Source organism: Sylvia atricapilla, chromosome 30, assembly GCF_009819655.1.
Source record: "Sylvia atricapilla isolate bSylAtr1 chromosome 30, bSylAtr1.pri, whole genome shotgun sequence".
Taxonomy (NCBI): domain Eukaryota; kingdom Metazoa; phylum Chordata; class Aves; order Passeriformes; family Sylviidae; genus Sylvia; species Sylvia atricapilla.
In genome coordinates, this window is record NC_089169.1 from 54522 (window position 1) to 73591 (window position 19070).

The window sequence follows — 19070 nt, forward strand, 5'->3', positions numbered from 1 at the left end:
CATCTTTCCAGTAAACATTTTCTATGTCCCCCCATCACTGCTTGAGTCCTCCTATCCCTCACTGGGTCACTTCACCCATCCCTGAGTCAACTCCACCCCTCTCTGATCTCCCCCCATGGTCCCCAGGTCCCACCATCCCCTCCCAGGGTCCCCACACCCTCTCGGGCATCCCCCCCGTTCCTCTCCAGGTGTCCTCTCCCTGAACCCCCCATCCTTCATTTGGGTTCCTTGCCCCGCCAGCTCTGTGCCCCCCCTTCCTCACTGGGGTCCCCCTGCTCCTCTCCGACATCCCCTCGGTCCCTCACTGTCCCCTGGTTCCCCCTCCCCCTGCAGGGGTCCTGCTCTCGGGGGTGTCTGTGTGGGTCAGCCCCCCGGGGGACAGGTGGCACTGGGGGACCACCTGGTGCTGAGCTGTGCAGCGGCCACGGGGACAGGTCCCCTGTCCTTTACCTGGCACCGGGGGGACTCAGGGGCACTGCTGGGCACCAGCCCCCACCTGGAGCTGCAACACGTTGGGAACAATGACAGCGGCCACTATCACTGCCGGGTCAGCGATGGGGGCAGCGTGGCTGAGAGTGTCCCCCTGAATGTCATCGTCCTGGGTGAGCAGGAGCCCAGAATTGGGGGTGACCCCACCCACAGCATCCCCCAGGACACCGTCATCCCCCAATTTCTCTCCCTTTTGCTGGGTGCCAGCCCCTCCCCCCATCCTCAGGAGACAGGGGTCCCAGGGAGCTGTAGGAAGCCCCTCAGACTTCTGGGAGCGATAGAGCAAGACCCACAGCATCAGAATTGTGACCACGTCTGAGGGTCCTGTAGGGATGTTCACGGTTCTTTCAGGGGTCCTGAGGGCATTTTGGGGGAGTCTCCCTCCCTGCTGGGCTTTATGTTCTTGAGGCTGAGTTGTTTGAGGGTACTGGGGAGGTTCATGAATTCTGGGGGGCTTCAGGGATGCTTGAGGTTCCTGAGGGGAAATGAGGGTCCCGTGGGTGTTCAGGGATCCTTAGAAAGGTTAGAGGCCTGTGGACTCCACGGTCACTGCTCCCCTCTTTCCTCTGCAACCACAAGGAAGCTCTAGAAAAGGTGAGTGGTGGTCTCCAGCTGTGGCCCCTCTTTTACTCCCACCCCAAATCTCTCCATCCCCTCCCACACATCCCCTTTATCCCCACAGCGCTCCCCCCCAGAGCCCCCAGCCCCCCCAGAGGAGGGGGATGTGCCCTGTTCCCAGGGCAGGGATGGGGCAGAGCCCTGTCTATTCCCTGTGCCCTGGGTAGGTGAGGAGTTTCACAGTGCTGTGGTTGTTGGCACCCAGAGGGTTCTCCTGTGTTGTGGATGCTGGGAGAAGTGTCTGGGGTTTGTTCCTTGTCGGGAGCTTTCCCTGGAAATTGTTCTTTTTGTGACCCTTTGGATTCTGAATCTTGTTTCTGTTGGTTTTTGTTCTCTCATTGCTGTGTCAGGAAATTGCTCCTCTCTCAGGCCTTTGGAATTTTTGCCTTCTGTGCCTCCACTGAGAGTGGGAGTGGCAGCTGCCCCTGGTTTTAGTTTGCTGAAGTCAAGATTTTTCCTCTTGTTTTCTTTCTCTCCAGGAGTTTCCTCCAATTTGTTGCTAAGACAGAATAAGGACCATCCCTAAGAGAGACTAAAGAAGTGGCCAAGGATAGGGGAAGGGCTTCAGCTGGTTGGAGCTTCTCAGCCCATGGGTTTTTTCTCTTGGGAAGGGCAGAGACAGGGCAAGATTTTGGCTTGGGTGTGAGGGGCTGGGCTCAGTTCCCAGCTCTCTCCCCATCTGAGGATCAGAAGGAACAGTCAAACTACTTCCCACAGGGAGAATTCACTGCCACTGCCAAAACCCAGCCCTGTACTGCTTCTTCTTTACTGTGGGTGAGCCTTTGCTCAGAAGAGCAGCTGTCAAACTCTGACCTTATTAACATCCGCTTTGACTGGAAGAACCCTCACCAACTCCTCGGGCACCTCAGGGGAAACCCCAGAACCTCGAGCCTGTCCTCCTCTGAGGGTGCCTCTCCTGGCTGCATTTGGGAGCCAGGCTGCTGCTGTCCAGCCCCGAAGTTCTTCTGCCTTTGCTCTGGTTGGTTTTGCTACAGTGGAAGCCAGCACCGTGTGCCTGCTGGGACAACCCACGGCTCTTGCTGCAGCTGCAGAATTTCTGTTACATTTTGTTTTGTCACTCTGGAGTCTGCTCACCTCTGCCATTCCTGCTGCTGCTTTCAAGGTTCCAGCTACAGCACATTTCACTATCCAGAGGGTAACCAGGACAAATTCCCCACCGTGAGTTTGTAAAGGAAGCCGCTTTTCCACCCCTTGCGCCAGCTTCACTCGCCATTACCATGGAGAGAGAGACAGACAGACAGCCGAGCTGGTGCCACAGCGCCCCCTGCAGCCTCGGCGGAATCATTGCACCTGCTTTGCCCGGCTGGGAGCCACCAGCGCCCCTGCTGGCTGTGTCCGGAACTGCACCGAATGGGAAGCACCTGCAGCCATTCTCGTGGTCCTGGTTCTGTTTGTCACTGTCATTGTTGTTGTTTGTTTGCCTTGTTATCCACATATATATATGTTATTAACAACTCAGACCCCAAGTGGGAAGGAGTTCTAAAAGTTTTATTGAGAACAATAAAAAAAAAATTCACAAAGTAAAAGGCTCGTCCACAAAACGGTAGCTTCACCCTTTAGACCCCTGGTGCTGCATCAGCTTGATGCATATTCATTTTGGTTTTACACAGTCTCGGGCCCTGTCACCCTCCTTAGCGCCAATTCAGTTTTGTCACTGTGGTTCTCAGGGCCATGACTGGATGAAGCTCTGCTCCTTTTAAGGTCCTGTCCCAAAGGCTTGGCCAGCAACAATCCATCCAGTGTAAATCCACAAAACCCACACCGCAACACACAAAAACACCTCCTCAAAAACCAAGCTTGCAACCAGACCACCACAAGAACATCAACCACTCCACAGCACACATCACTATCCCAACACTAACACCATCACAATATTTATTCAACAATATGATCAATAATGTAATATCAATTCGTACAATACCCTGGGAAAGTTAACGTTCCTTAACTTGTTTCTCACAACATATACTAGTACAGAACTGTTATTCCTCTTCCCATATCTTTGGGTGTTGAGAGGAATCAATCTGATTTTCATTTATGTCTCAACGTACACTATACATGAGGCAAAAAAATACTCTGGGGGCTGTACATGTACTGGGAGCCCTGAGGAACCCAGCGAGGCTTCATGTAACAGCAGACCAGAGGAGAGAAAGCTTCTTTGAGTGGGCTGTGAGTGACACACACACATACACACCCCACTGGCTGGTAGGACAGATGCCTGGATGCCCAGAAAAAATACCTGGGAAAAATGCCCAGGGAAAAATGCCCAGAAAATTGGGCTGTGGGAGGAGCCTTAGCAAATAAAAGCAGTTAACTGACATAACAGGAGCCTCTTTGATTTGGATTTCTTGGAGGGATCAGGGGCTCATTCAGAGGGTCAATTTGTCCTTCGTCCCCTGCCCTCACCTTTGCCTCCCTGTGGTCCTTCTTCCCTGTCCAAACCAGTTCTTCTTCATTGCTTTCAAGAGGAAGCTCATTCTTGCGATGATCTGGTGCTCCACTGCTTCCCCAAACTGGTGCCCCACCACTTCCCCAATGGGATGGGTGCTGCCTGTACCCAGTTGTGGCTGCTGCGACCAGGGTCTCTCCCATTGCCTGCCACGCCAAATACAACCGGGTGCTTTGCCACTTCCTCAAAAGAGCAGAGGCTTCCTGCACGCACCTGCTGCCTCTGCCATATTGCCCACGTTGCCCACAGCAATGAGCCTGCTGCACCAGCCCACTGCAGTCCAGCTCACGGCAGCCAGCCTGCAGTCATTACTCATCAAAGCCAGAGACACACAACTCCTGCCACTTGGAAATCCCACCCAGCCACTCACAAAAGCCACAAGGGCTCACCGCATGCACACTCCATCTGCCAAGTGATGGCAACAGAGCACACGGGGTTCTTGGAGTAACACTGTCCCTGTCTTTTGTTCCTCTCTCTGTCTCTCCTTTTCGCTCTCTACTCTCTCTTCCAATCCCCCTTCAGAAAGGACACTTAGCCTCCTTTATCAATAAACAGTCCACAGATATAATATTGCCACATTTGTGCTCCATTTTAATCCAAAAAATCAATCAGAAAGAATCCTCCCTGACTGCCCCTTTTACAGTGGGATGGGACAGGAGGAGTGGGAGGGGGCATGGGGAAAGGGGAATCCCTGGGTGTGCTGTTAGCACTGTGGAGAGAGAATGGGGATGTTACTGAGGGGCAGGGCAGCCCAGGGATGTGGTTCCAGGGGAATTGGTGTGCCATGGGAATAGGGTGCATTCCTGAGCATGCTCCTTCTCCCCTTTTCTTTCTCCACTATCACTTGCGGTCTTTAAGTTATGAAGGAAAAAAAAAATACTCTGGGCAAAGACATTAACCTTTTTCTCTCCTCCATGAAAGACAGAGTGGTTTGAAATGTAGAAGGACAGCACTGAGATAAAGCCAGTGAAAGAACTAAGTAAGACTATTGGAAAAAGGAATAGAAGAAGTAAACATTTCTGACCAGACTTCTCTGGATGTAAATTATGGAGAAATTTCTTGTAATATCATAATTCTGTTTAGAAGAATGCAAGCTCTAGCCAAAAAGTTGTGAGTACTGATATAAATGAGAATTAATTCAGAATTTTGAATAGAATATGTCCCTAGCTCCTGGGAAAACATAAGGAGGTCTCAGCCTTTGAGGCAAAAATGCTTCTAGAGAAGAAGTGATTTTGACGCCCCAGCTCCTGAGCATAAAAGGAAGTCTCTATTTCTTTTGGGATAGAGACAATTTTAAAGATAGAAAAAGAGAATCTTTGCTTTGTACTAGAAAAGCGTTCTTAAAACAGTACCCCAAACATGCAAAAGCCCATAAGTAGCTTAAGAAACTGTCAAGTAGGGGAAACTGAACTGAATCTGCAAAATTCCAGGCGGTTGCAGGTTTGTGACATTAAGAGCCACCAAACCTTTTCTTGTAGTGTGTATCTCCATAAACTCCAGAGAAGCTCCTCTCCCAAAGTGATACAAAATTGTGTTTAAATGGTTGCAACTAACTGAAAATCATAGATTTCTCTCAGTGTTTTATAAGAAAGTAAACAGTTTGTAGTAAAGACAAAAGTGTTTGAAGGTCTCATTTTCCTTTTTTTTTTTTTCTTTTCTTAGTGTATATTAACAAAATCTATCAGTTTTTACTTTTAAGTTAAGCCTCTTTCGCCTTTTTCTCCCAAAATCCTATCTCCCAGTTGGTAAACAAAATTCAGCAAACAAAACCACCACATAAATAGTGCATTAACCAAGAAAACAAACCAAAACCATTACACAAGTGATAGTCAACGTCCATTAATTTGTTTCTCACAACATATACTAGTACAGAACTGTTATTCCTCTTCCCATATCTTTGCCTGAAAGCCCCTTAATTTCAAAATTATAATAATTCAGAGAGAATGGGGGGGGGGGAGGGGGTGTCACATTTTCCATTCCAAGGGAGGTTCCCAACTTCCTTGACACCTGTCTTTCAAACCAAGACATACTGGCAGCCCAAAACTGAAGAATTCCATTCCTAAAGCCTGACAGAGCTAAACAAAGAAACGCCATTTGTGTCAGTTTCATCAAAAAGCTGTATTTTTGGCCCAGGAGCAGGGAACAACTTCCTGCACGCACCTGCTGCCTCTGCCATATTGCCCACGCTGCCCACAGCAATGAGCCTGCTGCACCAGCCCACTGCAGTCCAGCCCACGGCAGCCAGCCTGCAGCCGTCACTCATCAAAGCCAGAGACGCACAGCTCCTGCCACTTGGAAATCCCACCCAGCCGCTCACAAAAGCCACAAGGGCTCACCACACACACACTCCATCTGCCAAGTGATGGCAACAAAGCACACAGGGTTCTTGGAGTAACACTGTCCCTGTCTTCTGTTCCTCTCTCTGTCTCTCCTTTTCCCTCTCTACTCTCTCTTCCAATCTCCCTTCAGAAAGGACACTTAGCCTCCTTTATCAATAAACAGTCCACAGATATAATATTGCCACATTTGTGCTCCATTTTAATCCAAAAAATCAATCAGAAAGAATCCTTCCTGACTGCCCTTTTACAGTGGGATGGGACAGGAGAAGTGGGAGGAGGAATGGAGAAAGGGGAATCCCTGGGTGTGCTGTTAGCACTGTGGGGAGAGAATGGGGAAGTTACTGAGGGTACTTGGAGTACTCAGATGGGAGTTGAGGAACCCCTGCAGGTACTGGGAAAGGGGATGGGGGAGCCTCTGTGGGTACTGGGAGAGGAAATGGGGAGCACTGGGTGCCCTGTGTAGCCTCCCCCTGACTCATGACCACTACACTTGGAAGGATGGGCAACCACAGGAGCCATGGAGGGAGCACACCCCAGTGTCATCTTTCAGTGGTTCCCGGTCCCCAGAGTGTCACAGCTGTTGTTGTAGATTGTCGTAGAGGTCACTGGGTTCCCATGATTGCCCATGTGGCCCCTGCAGCTTAATGTAGGTCGCCTGAGGATCCTCCCCGGGGGATGCCAGAGGCTCTGGGAAGGCCCTGTGGGAATAAGGGGGTGTGTGGAAGAGGGGATGTGAGGTTCTGGGGGTTTGGGTAAAAGGTGTATCATGGCTGGAGCTTGAACTCACCTTTCCTGGTGCTTCCTGGCATCTGCAAAGGAAAACTGGAGGGGTGACTTTGGAGTCCCAGGGGCCACCATCCACCCACGGAAATCTTGAACCACCACCAGATTCTCAATTCCCCCCAGGCCCCCCCCAGTATCCCTGATGCCCCCCAGAAACCCTGAACCATCCCACTTCTTCCAACACCCTGAGCCCCCAGAACCCAGAGCCTGGCAGGGAGGGGGACCTTCTGAATTCCCCAAAAAAACCCTGATAGGACCTCAAACATCTGTGCACAACCATGCAACACCTCCCCAGATACCCCAGAGCCCAGAGGAAAGGTTCTAAGCACTCAGCACTGCCCAAGTCAGGGGCTGTGCTTGCCCTGCCATGGCCACTATATTCTGGGGCCTTCCCATCACTCTCCAGGACCCCCATCCCCCATTGTTACCTACCCATGTGGTGCCACCAGCAAAAGGCCACAATGATACCAATCAGCAGGACCAGGAACAACAGGGACCCAAGGACCCCTGCAGCCACTGCAGGAAATAGAGGGAGACACACTGGGGTAACCAGAGTTACCCCAGAGGTTCTGCAGTCCAAGTGACCTCGTGAGTTCTCCTCCTTTGCCCTGTTCCATTTGTGTCACTGCCATGGACAGAGCAGGGTTGAACCCAGAGGTCTCAGGCCCACATAGGAACCCTGTGTGAGCCCACCTGTGCATCCATGTCCCCACAATGCCACCTCCAGGGCCAGTTTGGGGCTGAGTGCCCAGAACATGCGGTGGCTGTCCAGCTGGTTGGTGGCCACGCACTGGTAGGTGCCTGAATGTCCCACATCGACGTCTCAAGCTCCAGGACAGGACCCCGGGCCACCTCCTGACCATTGTGCAGCCAGATGAAGGTGACAGGGGCTGAACCCACCTGCACAGAGCAGTGCAGGGTCACAGGGGTCACCTAGTGCACCTGGTGTGACAGGGGACCGGGGGTGATGGTGGCATTGGCCACGGGCACTGTGGGGACAGAGACAGGGCTGAGGCTGGGAGGAGGGGCTGGCAGCCAGTGTGGGGGCAGGAGAATGGGGGGAGGGAGTGTCAGATGGGGGACATGAGGGAGTCTGCGCCTGGTGGCACCTGGAGACAGAAGGAGTCTTTCACCCAGGACTGTGACTTATGGTTGTGTTTTCCAGTCACCCATTGGGGATGCTGTGGGTGAGGGCAGCCAGAGCGTCTGGTCACTCAGGGTTGTGACCTGCAGTGACCAGGCTGTGACCTGGTGTGGGATGGGGGATGCTGGGCTTGGGGTCATCCCCACCCTGAAGGTCCCATTCACATGACATGCGGTGAGGGGGTCTGGGCCAACTGTCCCTGTTGCTGGCCCCGCACTGGTAGTGGCCGCTGTCCTTGTCCCCAGTGTGGTGCAGCTCCAGGCAGAGTCGGTGCCCAGTGGTGCATCTGAGCCCTCCCAGTGCCAGGTGAAGGACAGAGGACCTGTCTCTTTGGCCACCATTCAGCTCAGCACCAGGGAGTCCCCCAGTGTCACCTGTCCCCTGCACGGCTGCGCCCACAGGGACACCCCCGAGAGCAGAACCCCTGCAGGGGCACATGGGATGGGGGATCTGTGAGGGCTGGGAAATAATGCGAGCAGCAGGAGGGGAGTGCGAGGAGGCTGAAGGGGACCCCATTGAGGGAGAAGTGAACCCAGGGAGGGATGTGAGGTGGCTCAGAGAGGGGTAGGAGGAGCCCAGGGTGGGACTGAAGGGAAGCAGGAAGGGGTAAAAGCAAGCCAGGTAGGGAAGGGAGAGCAGAAGATGGAGCTGGAAACTTGGAAGGGGTATAGGATGCCAGGTAGGGATGTGGGGACCTGGAGAGGGGCCCGGACAAAGATGAGGGACCCAAGAGGGACATGGGAAGGTGTGGGTGACCCAGGGAAGGATGAAATGAGGGATGAGGAACCCAGGCACTGGTGGGGGAAAGCTGGGAAGATGTTTGGGTTTCCCATCCCCATTCCCACATTCACCATGTACTGTCACTGTCACTGGTGATGACATCTCCCACCACAGTGATGGCCCAAAGCTCACGCAGCCCCTGCAGCAGTAGCTGCCACTGTGGTGCAGCTGCAGGGGGGACAGGGACAGCTCGGTCCCATTGATGGGCCCCCCCAGATCCTTCTCCTCGTGGTAAAATCGTACTCCAGTGACCGTGCCATCTTCCCAGCTCCGGCAGCGCAGTGTCACCGTGTCCCCCTCCACCAGCAGCAGTGCCGGGAGCTGCATCACAAGACACTCTGTGGGACAGGAAGGACCTGTCACACCTGGAGTGTCTCAAGGATCCCAAAGGCCTTGGGATGCACCAGGGGTCCCCCATTGCAACAAGGGGTCTCATTGCACTGGGATGTTCTGGGATGTCCCTGTGTGCAGGGGACATCCAGCTGGTCGAGGGGTCCATCGCTTGGGACCCAGAGAGCCACAACCACACCCAGAAGATGTCTCACTAGAAACAGCTTCTTGGGGGGTGACGGCGCTCCTCAGCTGGCAGAGGGGCTTCCCAGCAGGAGGGCAGAGCAGTGATATCAGCTCAGTGATTTCAGCTCAGTGCTCTCAGCTCCTGCCCTTGTGAGTTTGCCCCTCTTTTAGCCAGCCATGATGAGAGAGAGAGAGAGGTCTCGTGTGGAATTTCCGCAGGTGGTACTTTATTGCAAAGGTACCAGCGAAAGGGGTCCAGGTACGAGGTACCTCTGCCAACCAGAGGAAACCCAGGGGATTTTATGGGATACTAGGGAGGGAGGAAAATAGTACAAAACACATCACTTGTAACAGATCTACATAAGATCCCGAGGGGGCTTGTGGGTCTCCGGACAGGTTGCCATGACTAGAAGGTTTGTCTTTTGCCTTAGGGGCTCTGGGTGAAGTTGCAAAATTCTTTCTTAACTCCTCAGCTTGGCCCTCTCCAGGGCAAAACAGCTGGGGCTTCACCCACCCCAACACCGCCTGGGTCGCCAAAATGTTAGCGAGGAAAACACATAATCAAGGGGAACTGATTACATGGGTGCTTTATTGATGAGAACTCTGGGAGCTGGGGTAAAACCCCAAATCCAACTCCGATGAGGATCCAAGAAGGCCCCAATATTATACCCCTCCGTTACATAACTCTATGTTAATCATTAAACCTCCATTGTTCTATTGTATACATCCAAGCATGAATTTTTGTAAATATCTTCTTTACGATTCTACTTTGAAATAATAATTATGTTCAGCTACTAACAATCATTACAATTCGATCATCTATCTTATGATGATTAGGTACAGTTTCACCCGACCTACTTCATTTCTACGTACAAGCCGTCCCAATCTTCTCCTTCTCCCCCCAGCCCGATTACCCAGGCAGAGTTATACTTGATTTGGTTGGAACAATGGAAGCAACACCTGGTTGCAGTGAAGCTCAGACTCTATTCCCAGCTTTTGTGGTAACAGAAATTATTAACCCTATCCTAACACTGGTGTCCCAGAGGGAATTGCGCATGGTTTTGGGGACAGTGGTGCAGATGGAGCCCAGGTCGCTGAGGGCCAGGTTGAGGAGCAGGAAGAAGAACATGGGGCTGTGCAGGTGGTGGCCGCAGGTGAAGGCGCTGATGACAAGGCCGTTGCCCAGGAGGGCAGCCAGGGAGATGCCCAGGAAGAGGCAGAAGTGCAGGAGCTGCAGCTGCTGTGTGTCTGCCAATGCCAGCAGGAGGAAGTGGCTGATGGAGCTGCTGTTGGACATTTGCTGGCTCTGGAAATGGGGAGCTGTTCAAGGAGAAGAGAGTGAGAAGTCAGGGGAGACATTTCTGAGCAATGTCCAAGCCTTTCTCTCAGCCCTGCTGCTCTGTGCCAACCAATTTTCCTTTTCTCAAGTGCTGACCCTGCTCACCAGCAGAACAGACAGAGTGGGGCCCACAGAGCCAAAAGTGCTTTGTGAAACTGCGAAGCCTCATGTGACCCAGGGGCCAGTGTGACACCGCAGGGCCACATGGAACATCCTCCAGCCCTGTGCCTGGAGCTCTGCTGGGGTTTGGCTCATGTTGCTGTGAAGAGCAGGGGCTCTTCCCATGGATATTGAGGGATTAGCTCTGCTCTGCAGCAGTGGGAACAGGGACTAGGTCCAGTCCTGGGGTTGGACTTAGCCCAAACTGCTCCTAACACAGAGGAGCTTGGCAGCATCTCCTGTCCAGGACTAAGCGATGGCCAAAGGCAGTTTGAGAGGGTTTCCTGCTGTGCCAAGGAAAAACAGAGAAGTGTGCAGTACAAGAGCATTGGCTGGAACTCAGTGAAAAGTAAAGGGAGCTGTTTTGTCACTCCATCTGTCCTCAGTTGCCCTTCCTGAGATCAAGGGCAGTCACTGTGTTCTCCTGAAAATCAGCCTGACACAGCTGAGAGCAGAGGGACCCACTCCAGAGCAAAGTGGCTCAGCCTTTCTCAGAGTCTCAGACTCACTCCTGGCCAAGGACACTCCTGTCCCCCAGTGTCCCCTGGAGGCAGCTCACAGCTTGGATGGCATCCCCAGAACACACCACGTGTCCTGTCCATGGCACTGCTGGAGCAGAGTCAGCTCATTCCCTGCCTGCACGCCTGCCCTGTCCAGAGCTCCGCGGGGCAGAGGGAGCTGGGACACCCTATTGCTGTGCTCAGCCTGCACAGGAGGAGCCCAAGGGCTGGGCCTGAGCCTGCAGCTGGAAATGCCATTCCCACAGAGCCCGTCAGCAATGCCAGGTGTACCTGGGCAAGGCAAAGAGAGAGAGAGCTGGGCCCTGAGGAAAAGCCTTTCCCTGCTTGGCCCTGCATGGCCCCTCCCAGGCAGCAGCAGTGCAGGACAGTGGCTCCCCGGCCCTGGTCAGCAGGGAATGGGCACATGGCAGGAGAGATGCCCTTCATCTCTGGTGCTGCTCTGCCAACCCAGGAGGGAACGGAGGGCCCCAAGCCCTTGGACTGAGGGCTGCGCTGACTGAGAGGGGACATAAAGCTATGCTGCTCATGGCAGTGTCTGCCCTGCAGGGCATGGCTGGCAGCTGCAACACCTCCCCTGCAACAGGGCTTCCCTCAGCACTGCCTCCCACCCTCCCTGCCCACAGCTCTGCTGCTGGAGCTGTCCCAGCCCAAGCTGTTCCTGTGGGCCCAGGCTCCTTTCCTGCCAGTGCTGCCAGAGCCCAGCCCAGCCCCTGGACCACCTCTGCCCTGCAGCTGCTTGGGGCTGCAGGGATTAGAGAACAGCTCCCCCCAGGCCTGGGCACCATGGAAAGGTGATGTTGCATGGACCTGGAGGTTGGGGAGCTAGATGCACTTGATGAGGTTCCCAGGAATCCTCAGCCTGATGGTTTAAGAGCCTCAGCCCCTGCTCTACCCTGCACAGCTGAGTTTCCATCGCCACCAAGCTGAGCCAGGGAAAAGTGGGAAAACAGATTGCAGAAAGCAGAGACTCAAACAGGAAACTCTTGCCCTGAATGAGCTCATGACAAGTCCTCTCAGAAATGACCTGGGCATGAGCTGGAGCTCTGAGCAGCCCTGGCCCACACAGCACCTTCTCTACAGGACCTGCAGCAGGACCAGCCCTGGCAGGAGTCACTCTTTGCACACACAGCCCCCGTCCACCATCCATGGGGAGCTCCCAGGCAGGCTGAGAGCTGCCCCGGCAGGTGGCACATACCCCTGGCCTGGCCAAGAGCCCTCAGGGCTGCAACACCTGCTCTGCATGACAGCCCTTGGCTCCCATTGCTGCAGCCCCAGCTTCAGCCCCTGCAACTGTCCCTGGCAGCAGAAGCCTTCCTGCCCTGTCCCAATGACTGTGCCCAGGGCAGCTCTGCACTGGAGCACATCCTTCCCCAAGGCAGGAAATGGCAGCAGAGCCATCCTTACAGTGCTGTCAGTCGTGTCCTGGGTCAGCTTTAGGAGATCCCTGCAGCCAGAGACTTCTGTGTCAGAAATGGCGAAGATTTCTGCATGAAGAACCTCAGAATTGTCCTTCCAGCTGCTTTGAACCTCTGTCTGCTTCACAGCCCTCAGATCCTGCAGGCAGGGCCCTCAGCCCTGCTGGGCTCTGCTCAGCAGTTGCTCCTCAGGAGAAATGTCTTTTTGAAGCTCTTCTTGTTTTCCAGGAGCTGCCTCTGTGCCATGAGCCCAGCCCCGCTAAGCAGCATAGACACAGCACAAGGACTTGAATGATGCTTCCGTGGATTTGTAGTTGTTTACATCAGACTCAGTCCCTGAAAGTGTGTTCAAAGAACTTCTTGAGAACTCAAAGTAAGATTAAAAACTCCAAAGGTTCTTGAAGTTTTAATTGGTCCCACTGAGGAAGTGTTGCCAAAACAGTTATACCAGGAAACTGCAGACAGAGATGACAGGTGGGGACCAACAAGGCAAAGGTTTCCTGGCCTCAGTTCCATCCAGAATGGTGTCACTGGCTGCAGCGTCCCAGATGCGGAGCAGCCAGGTGAGGATGGACTCGTTGGTTTGGCGGGTGAATTCCCTTCGCAGGTCACGCAGTTCACCCAGAGATAGAGAGCGAGTAATGATCTCTGTCTCTTCAGCTGGGTGTGAAGGTCCTGCTCCACCCTCGTCAGTCGCTATGCGGACTGATTTGCTCCTTGATTTCTTCTTCTGAGTGGTGGCAACTGCTACTGGTTTAGGCCGTTCCGGTTCAGTGACGGTTTGTGTGGAGATGCTGACGGCACTTTTGGTTTCTTTCTCCTCTGTGACAGTCTGCATAGATGTGGACACTGTTGCCTCACCTTTGGCTTCTTTCTCTTCTGTGATGGTCTGTGTAGATGAGGATACTGCTGCCTCACCTTTGGTTCCCTTCTCCTCTGTGACAGTCTGTGTGGACGTTGATGCTGTTGCTTTGCTTCTTTTTACCTTTTTGACTTCTTTAAGAACATGCTCCAACACACCATGTAGTGTTTTGATTCTAAGCATGGTGCTGGCCGTACAGAGAAAACAAAGCAGGACTAACAAGAACATCATGCTGTCCTTGGCATCCAGAGGGTACTCAATATTTTCAAAAACTTCTGTGTCATTCCTGAAAAGCTGGAAAAAATGATTCTTTACTCCTCCCCACAGGGGCTGGGGGAGACTGTTGAGGCCCCAGATGTAGCATTCTAGACTAGAACAAGAAAACAAGACTGGGTATATATTCTGAATGATGTTCATTGCCTCAGAGTTTATCAGGCAATGGACATAATAGACCAGTAAAGCAATTTTAGTACCATAGCCTGGTCTACGCAGGAGTATTAAGGCTGGCAGATAGTGCCCCACATTCAGAAAAATATAGGGAGATAGGTATAAGACACATGTAAGCATGTTGAGCATCATAGCAGACAGGTGTCTTCTTCAATAAAATTGTAATTCTGACTTTTCTTATTGCCTCGTGCCCCACACTGGGCGCCAAAAATATGTTGTGGTTTGAAAACAAACCAAGTGAGAGGCTCTAAGTCAGAAATACAATTTAATGAGAAGAAAAGGAAAAAATTAAAATAAAATAAAATTAATGTAACAATACAAAAAGAAAAACCACTGACAGAGTCAGAATACAACCTGATCCGGGTGATGGAAGCAGTCCAGACGAGGTGGTCTTCCTGAAGCAGTGATCTCATAGAAAGGTCTGGTAGCTCTGGTCCTCTGGGAATCCAGTGGGTGAGGGCTGCCTCTACTGTCCCAAATCCCAGTTTATATCCAGGTGAGAATGCTTGGCTCCTCCCCGTGGGCGGAGCATCTCACAATGGGATGATGAGTCATCCAGGAAGTCCCTGATGGCCCATTAAAGAGAGATAACTCCCGGAGAGAGTTATCTATGAGCCATGCACAAGGCATTGATGGGCCATTAACTGAAGATGGTGATAGAATACATCCTAAACTACAACCCAGGACAAGCTCCCTCTGAGGGACTGATGTTCAGGGCCTCAGCACAAGCCCCGAGAGGGTCATTGAAGCTCTTGTGCTATGTCTGTGCTGCTGAGCTAGGCCAGGCTCCTGGCACAGAGGCAGCTCCTGGCAAGGGCAGCGCTGCAGAGAGACAGCTCTGCCCAGGAGCAGCTCCTGTGCACAGCCCAGCAGGGCTAAGGCACTGCCTGCAGCCAGCCCGGGCACTGCACACAGGCACAGAGGGGTTCAACTCAGCCTGGGCTGGCAGCACAGAGCAGAGCTCACTGAGGGCTCACTAGAGGAGAAATCCTCACAGAGTTGGGAAAAGTCACTCTATGGCTGGGGCAAGAGAAGCTGCAGTTCCTGCAGGGATCTCCTGAAGCTGGCACATCCCACAGCTTTGAGGCGCTTCCAGGAGGACTCTCAGAGTTGCTGCAGGGGAGGGATGTGGCCCTAGGGCAGGGCTGGGTGTCCCTGCTGCACCACCCGAGGCACAGCACAGGGCCTGTTGCCAGGCTCTGCTGCAGGGCTGAGCAGCCAGGGCTGCAGCCAGGGGTGCCCAGGGCTGTCCTGCAGAGCTGGGTCCTGCAGCCCAGGGCGCTGTGCTGGGCCAGGGACTCTGCTGCCTGCCAGGGACAGCCCTCAGCCAGCCTGGGGAGCTGCTGCCAGCACTGGGGAGAAGCTGTGGGGGAAGGAGCCACCCTGAGCAGGGCAGGTGCTGCTGCTGAGAGGTGCTGTGTGAGGCAGGGCTGCTCCCAGCTGCAGACCAGCCTGGGCACAGCTCCAGAGGACACTTGCCAAAGGAAGGTATGCCTGGGATTGCTGGAAAGATCAGGAGCTTTCCTGAGAATGTTTTCAATTTTCTGCTTGGAGAAGGATAGGAAAGTTGGGGTGATGACAAAAAGATTTTTGGGTTTTATACATTTTTCATATAGTCATAGCTCTGTTAAGTACTTTTAAATAGTTGTAAAACTATAATCTTCGTTTAACTCTATTCAACTACTATTACATATATATATAACTATAATCCTTAATTTGCTCTAGTATGTTTCCTACCCCTTCTCTAAGATTGTAGAACAATAAGCTTCTAAATACAATCATTAAATGCTCTATAATCTTAGTATTAGGAAGAGGACCTACAAGAAGAACATTTTGCTTTTTAACCAGAATTTGAGATGTCAGAAAAAACAAAAGTGCCTCAAAGAAGCCCTTGGACCTACTCCAATGGGTTGACCCAGGGTTGTTTACCTGGGGCAACTGAATCTCCTATTGGATGTTCTTGTCAAAAATCCTAATTATTCAACCTCACTAAATTGTTGAAATCAGAGGCTGGGTGTCCCCTATCCCCACGGGGACACCTGAAAGCTTCCAATAAAAGTCTGGTTTTTACTTTATTGTTCTAACGCTGTTACAAGGGTTTGGGTTTTTTTTTTCCCTTTTGGTTATAGGACACAGGAGGATGAGAGAAGCACAAGATGAACTGTAATCAGAAAATCACAGAACATTCTGAGCTGAAAGGGACACACAGGATCATCCAAGTAATGTTTCAACATTGACAGAGACTCCAGAATTGTAACTTTGGGGGTCAGTCTCTCTGCTGGGAGCCATCTAAAGGGCCTTCAGCTCCTCCTCAGCCCTGGACAGTACCAGCATCACCTTCGAAGGGCCCAGCAGGGCTCTCCTGAGCTGCCCTTGCTCCCCTGCAGACAGACCCTGCCCCAGCCAGGGCACTGTAGACAGGCAGGTTTCTGTAGGGCCAGGCTGATGGCACAGAGGGTGGGATGGGCTCTGTGAGTGCTGGCAGGGACAAGGCTTCTCTCAGGAGGGAAATGCCCAGGCCCAGGGAGATGCTCAGGGAAGGAGAGGGGCTGAACAAAGCAGTGCTGGGGGCAGGAGGGCACTGTGGATGTGTGGGAGGTGCTGTGCACAGCTGAGTACGGGAACACTGTCCTGAGTGCCTGGCTGTCTCTGCTCTGCCCTCCCAGGCAAAGCCCCATAACATCTCTTGGTTCTGCCCTCCCCTGGTATTGTCACTTTCATCTGCTGCTCTCTGGGAGGCTCTGACATTTGCAGCAGCTGAATCAGGCACTATCATTGGGATTCCTTCCAGGCAGCTGTGTCCATGGGAATGGGGTGTCCAAGCTTCCCTGTGACCTGTGGGGCTGTGGACAAAGCAGTCCATGGGAAGGGGGAATGAGCTGGGCCCCCTTCCCTGAGATCCCATCATGGGCACACCTGGGGATCTCCTTGCTGTGTCCTTCCAAGCTCTGAGCAGCCCTCCTGTCTTCAAATCAGTGCCAGAGCCTCCTGGAGTTCCCTGAATGTCCCCTGGGGAAGTGCAGAGGTGCCACAGTTGAGGAAATGCTGTTGGGTTTGCCAAGGGAGCTGTGAGTGTCCTTGGCAGAAGTAGGTGGTGAGAGCTTTCCCAGAGCCCTTTGGAGAGGGTGAGACATTCAGGCATCCCTCTGCTCTGGCCAGGGTCTGGTTTATCCCAGGGTGACACAGGAGTGTGATTGTGCTCTGATTGCAGCCAAAGCTGCAAACCCAGTGCAGTTGGGAACAACCCATCCAGCCCCTCACCCTCCTTAAGCCATAGGGAATGCTTTGCCTCTCATCTCTTAGTGGCAAACTCTGAGTGCAGCTGAAATTCTGTCCTCAGAGAGCCAGGAATGATGTGTGGGCAGGAAAATAATGGCTAAAATTCCTTCCTGCTTTCCATGTCCTTTAGAAGTGGGAGTGCAGATGGAAACAAGCCTGTCTGCATTAGGAGTGATTCCACTGACAAATCCTGAATATGCAGCCTTGTCCCTCTGCCACATGGCCACAAACACAGGGCAGTGGGGCAGAAATGGCTCCTGGAGAGCCCCCATGCACAGGCCTGGCTGCTCCTGGTGCACTCAGAAAGAAAAACTGAAAATCAGGCAGGGACCTGGGTGAAGGTTTTCCCAGAGCAGGAACAAGGGTGGGTGAGTCACAGCAGAACCGCCTACAGGGAATGGCCCAGGTTTGGCCCAAAGCAGCCTCTGCTGACTTGTCACTTTATCCATGAACAGGTCCCCGTATGCAGCCACAGCAAATGTCCAACAGCAGCTCCATCAGCCACTTCCTCCTGCTGCCATTGGCGGACACGTGGCAGCTGCAGCTGCTGCACTTCTGCAGCTCTTCCTGGGCATCTCCCTGGCTGCCCTCCTGGGCAACGGCCTCATCATCAGTTCTCTAGACTGTGGGCACCACCTGCACAGCCCCATGTTCTTCTTCCTGCTCAACCTGGCCCTCAGTGATCTGGGATCCATCTGCCCCACTGTCCCCAAAGCCATGCACAATTCCCTGTGGGACACCAAGGGCATCTCCTACGCAGGATGTGCTGCTCATCTCTCTTTCTTTCTGTTCTTCATCACAGCAGAGTATTTCCTCCTGACCATCTTGTGCTACGACTGCTACATGTCCATCTGCAAACCCCTGCACTATGGGACCCTCCTGGGCAGCAGAGCTTGTGCCCACATGGCAGCAGCTGCCTGGGCCAATTCCCTTCTCTTTTCACTGCTGCATACGGCCAATACATTTTCCCTGTCCCTGTGCCATGGCAGCGCCCTGGGTCAGTTCTTCTGTGAAATGCCACACATCCTCAAGCTCTCCTGCTCCAAATCCTCCTTAAGTGAACTTGGGCTCATTGCTCTTAGTGCCTGTTTGGTATTTGGTTGTTTTGTGTTCATTGTCTTCTCCTATGTGCAGATCTTCAGGGCTGGGCTGAGGATCTCCTCTGAGCAGGGACAGCACAAAGCCTTTTCCACCTGCCTCCCTCACTTGGCTGTGGTCTCTCTGTTCCTCAGCAGTGCCATATTTGCTCACCTGAAGCCTCCCTCCGTTTCCTCCCCATCTCTGAATATGGACCTGTCAGTTCATTGCATAGTAGTGCCTCCAGCCCTGAACCCCCGCATCTACAGCCTGAGGAACCAGGAGCTCAAGGCTGCAGTGTGGAGATTGACGACTGGATGATTTAAGGAACATTAAACTGCTGGCCAATTTCTGAAAACTACTTGTAAAATTCATCTTTGATACTTCTTGTTGGTTTCATTTTGGATGTCCTTTTTCTTTGTTTCACTTTTCTAATCTCGTCCACTGTTGCCTCAAGTTTGCCTGCTTTTCACTGTTTGCATTTTGTTCTTACACACCTTCGTGTAAACTATGTATGTTTTTAGAAATGATATCTTATGTTTGCATACTTCTCTTCTCTAGGAGGAGAAAGAGGATTGATGGTGATGCTCACCAACGAGGTTGAAGAGGTGGCTACCTGTGTAGCCAATCTTGGCCTATTTGTAAAATTGTTTATATATCTGGAGTCAGAAAAATCAAGTAGAGCTTTCCTGCTTGACCTCCTGCTGGCCTGCCTCGTCCTTGCATGCTCCTAACAGCAGCAACAAGTGTGGCACTCCCCCACACAGCACCTCTCGTGTTCCTCGGCTGGCCCACTCCAACTTGCCAGCTGTCCATCAGCAGTGTGCCCGCTGCT

At 52.7% G+C, this 19070-nt stretch overlaps 1 protein-coding gene across 1 annotated transcript in view; it reads right to left on the reverse strand.

Annotated features, from left to right (window-relative positions):
• Positions 1-6482: 6482 nt before the first annotated feature.
• LOC136372898 (Fc receptor-like protein 4) overlaps positions 6483-19070 on the reverse strand; it is a 19927-nt gene continuing 7339 nt past the window's right edge. Inside the window, 3 exon segments of the mRNA XM_066337755.1 lie at positions 6483-6611; positions 6701-6722; positions 7129-7212. Coding sequence (XP_066193852.1) covers positions 6485-6611; positions 6701-6722; positions 7129-7212 — 233 coding nt within the window. The 3' untranslated portion in view covers positions 6483-6484.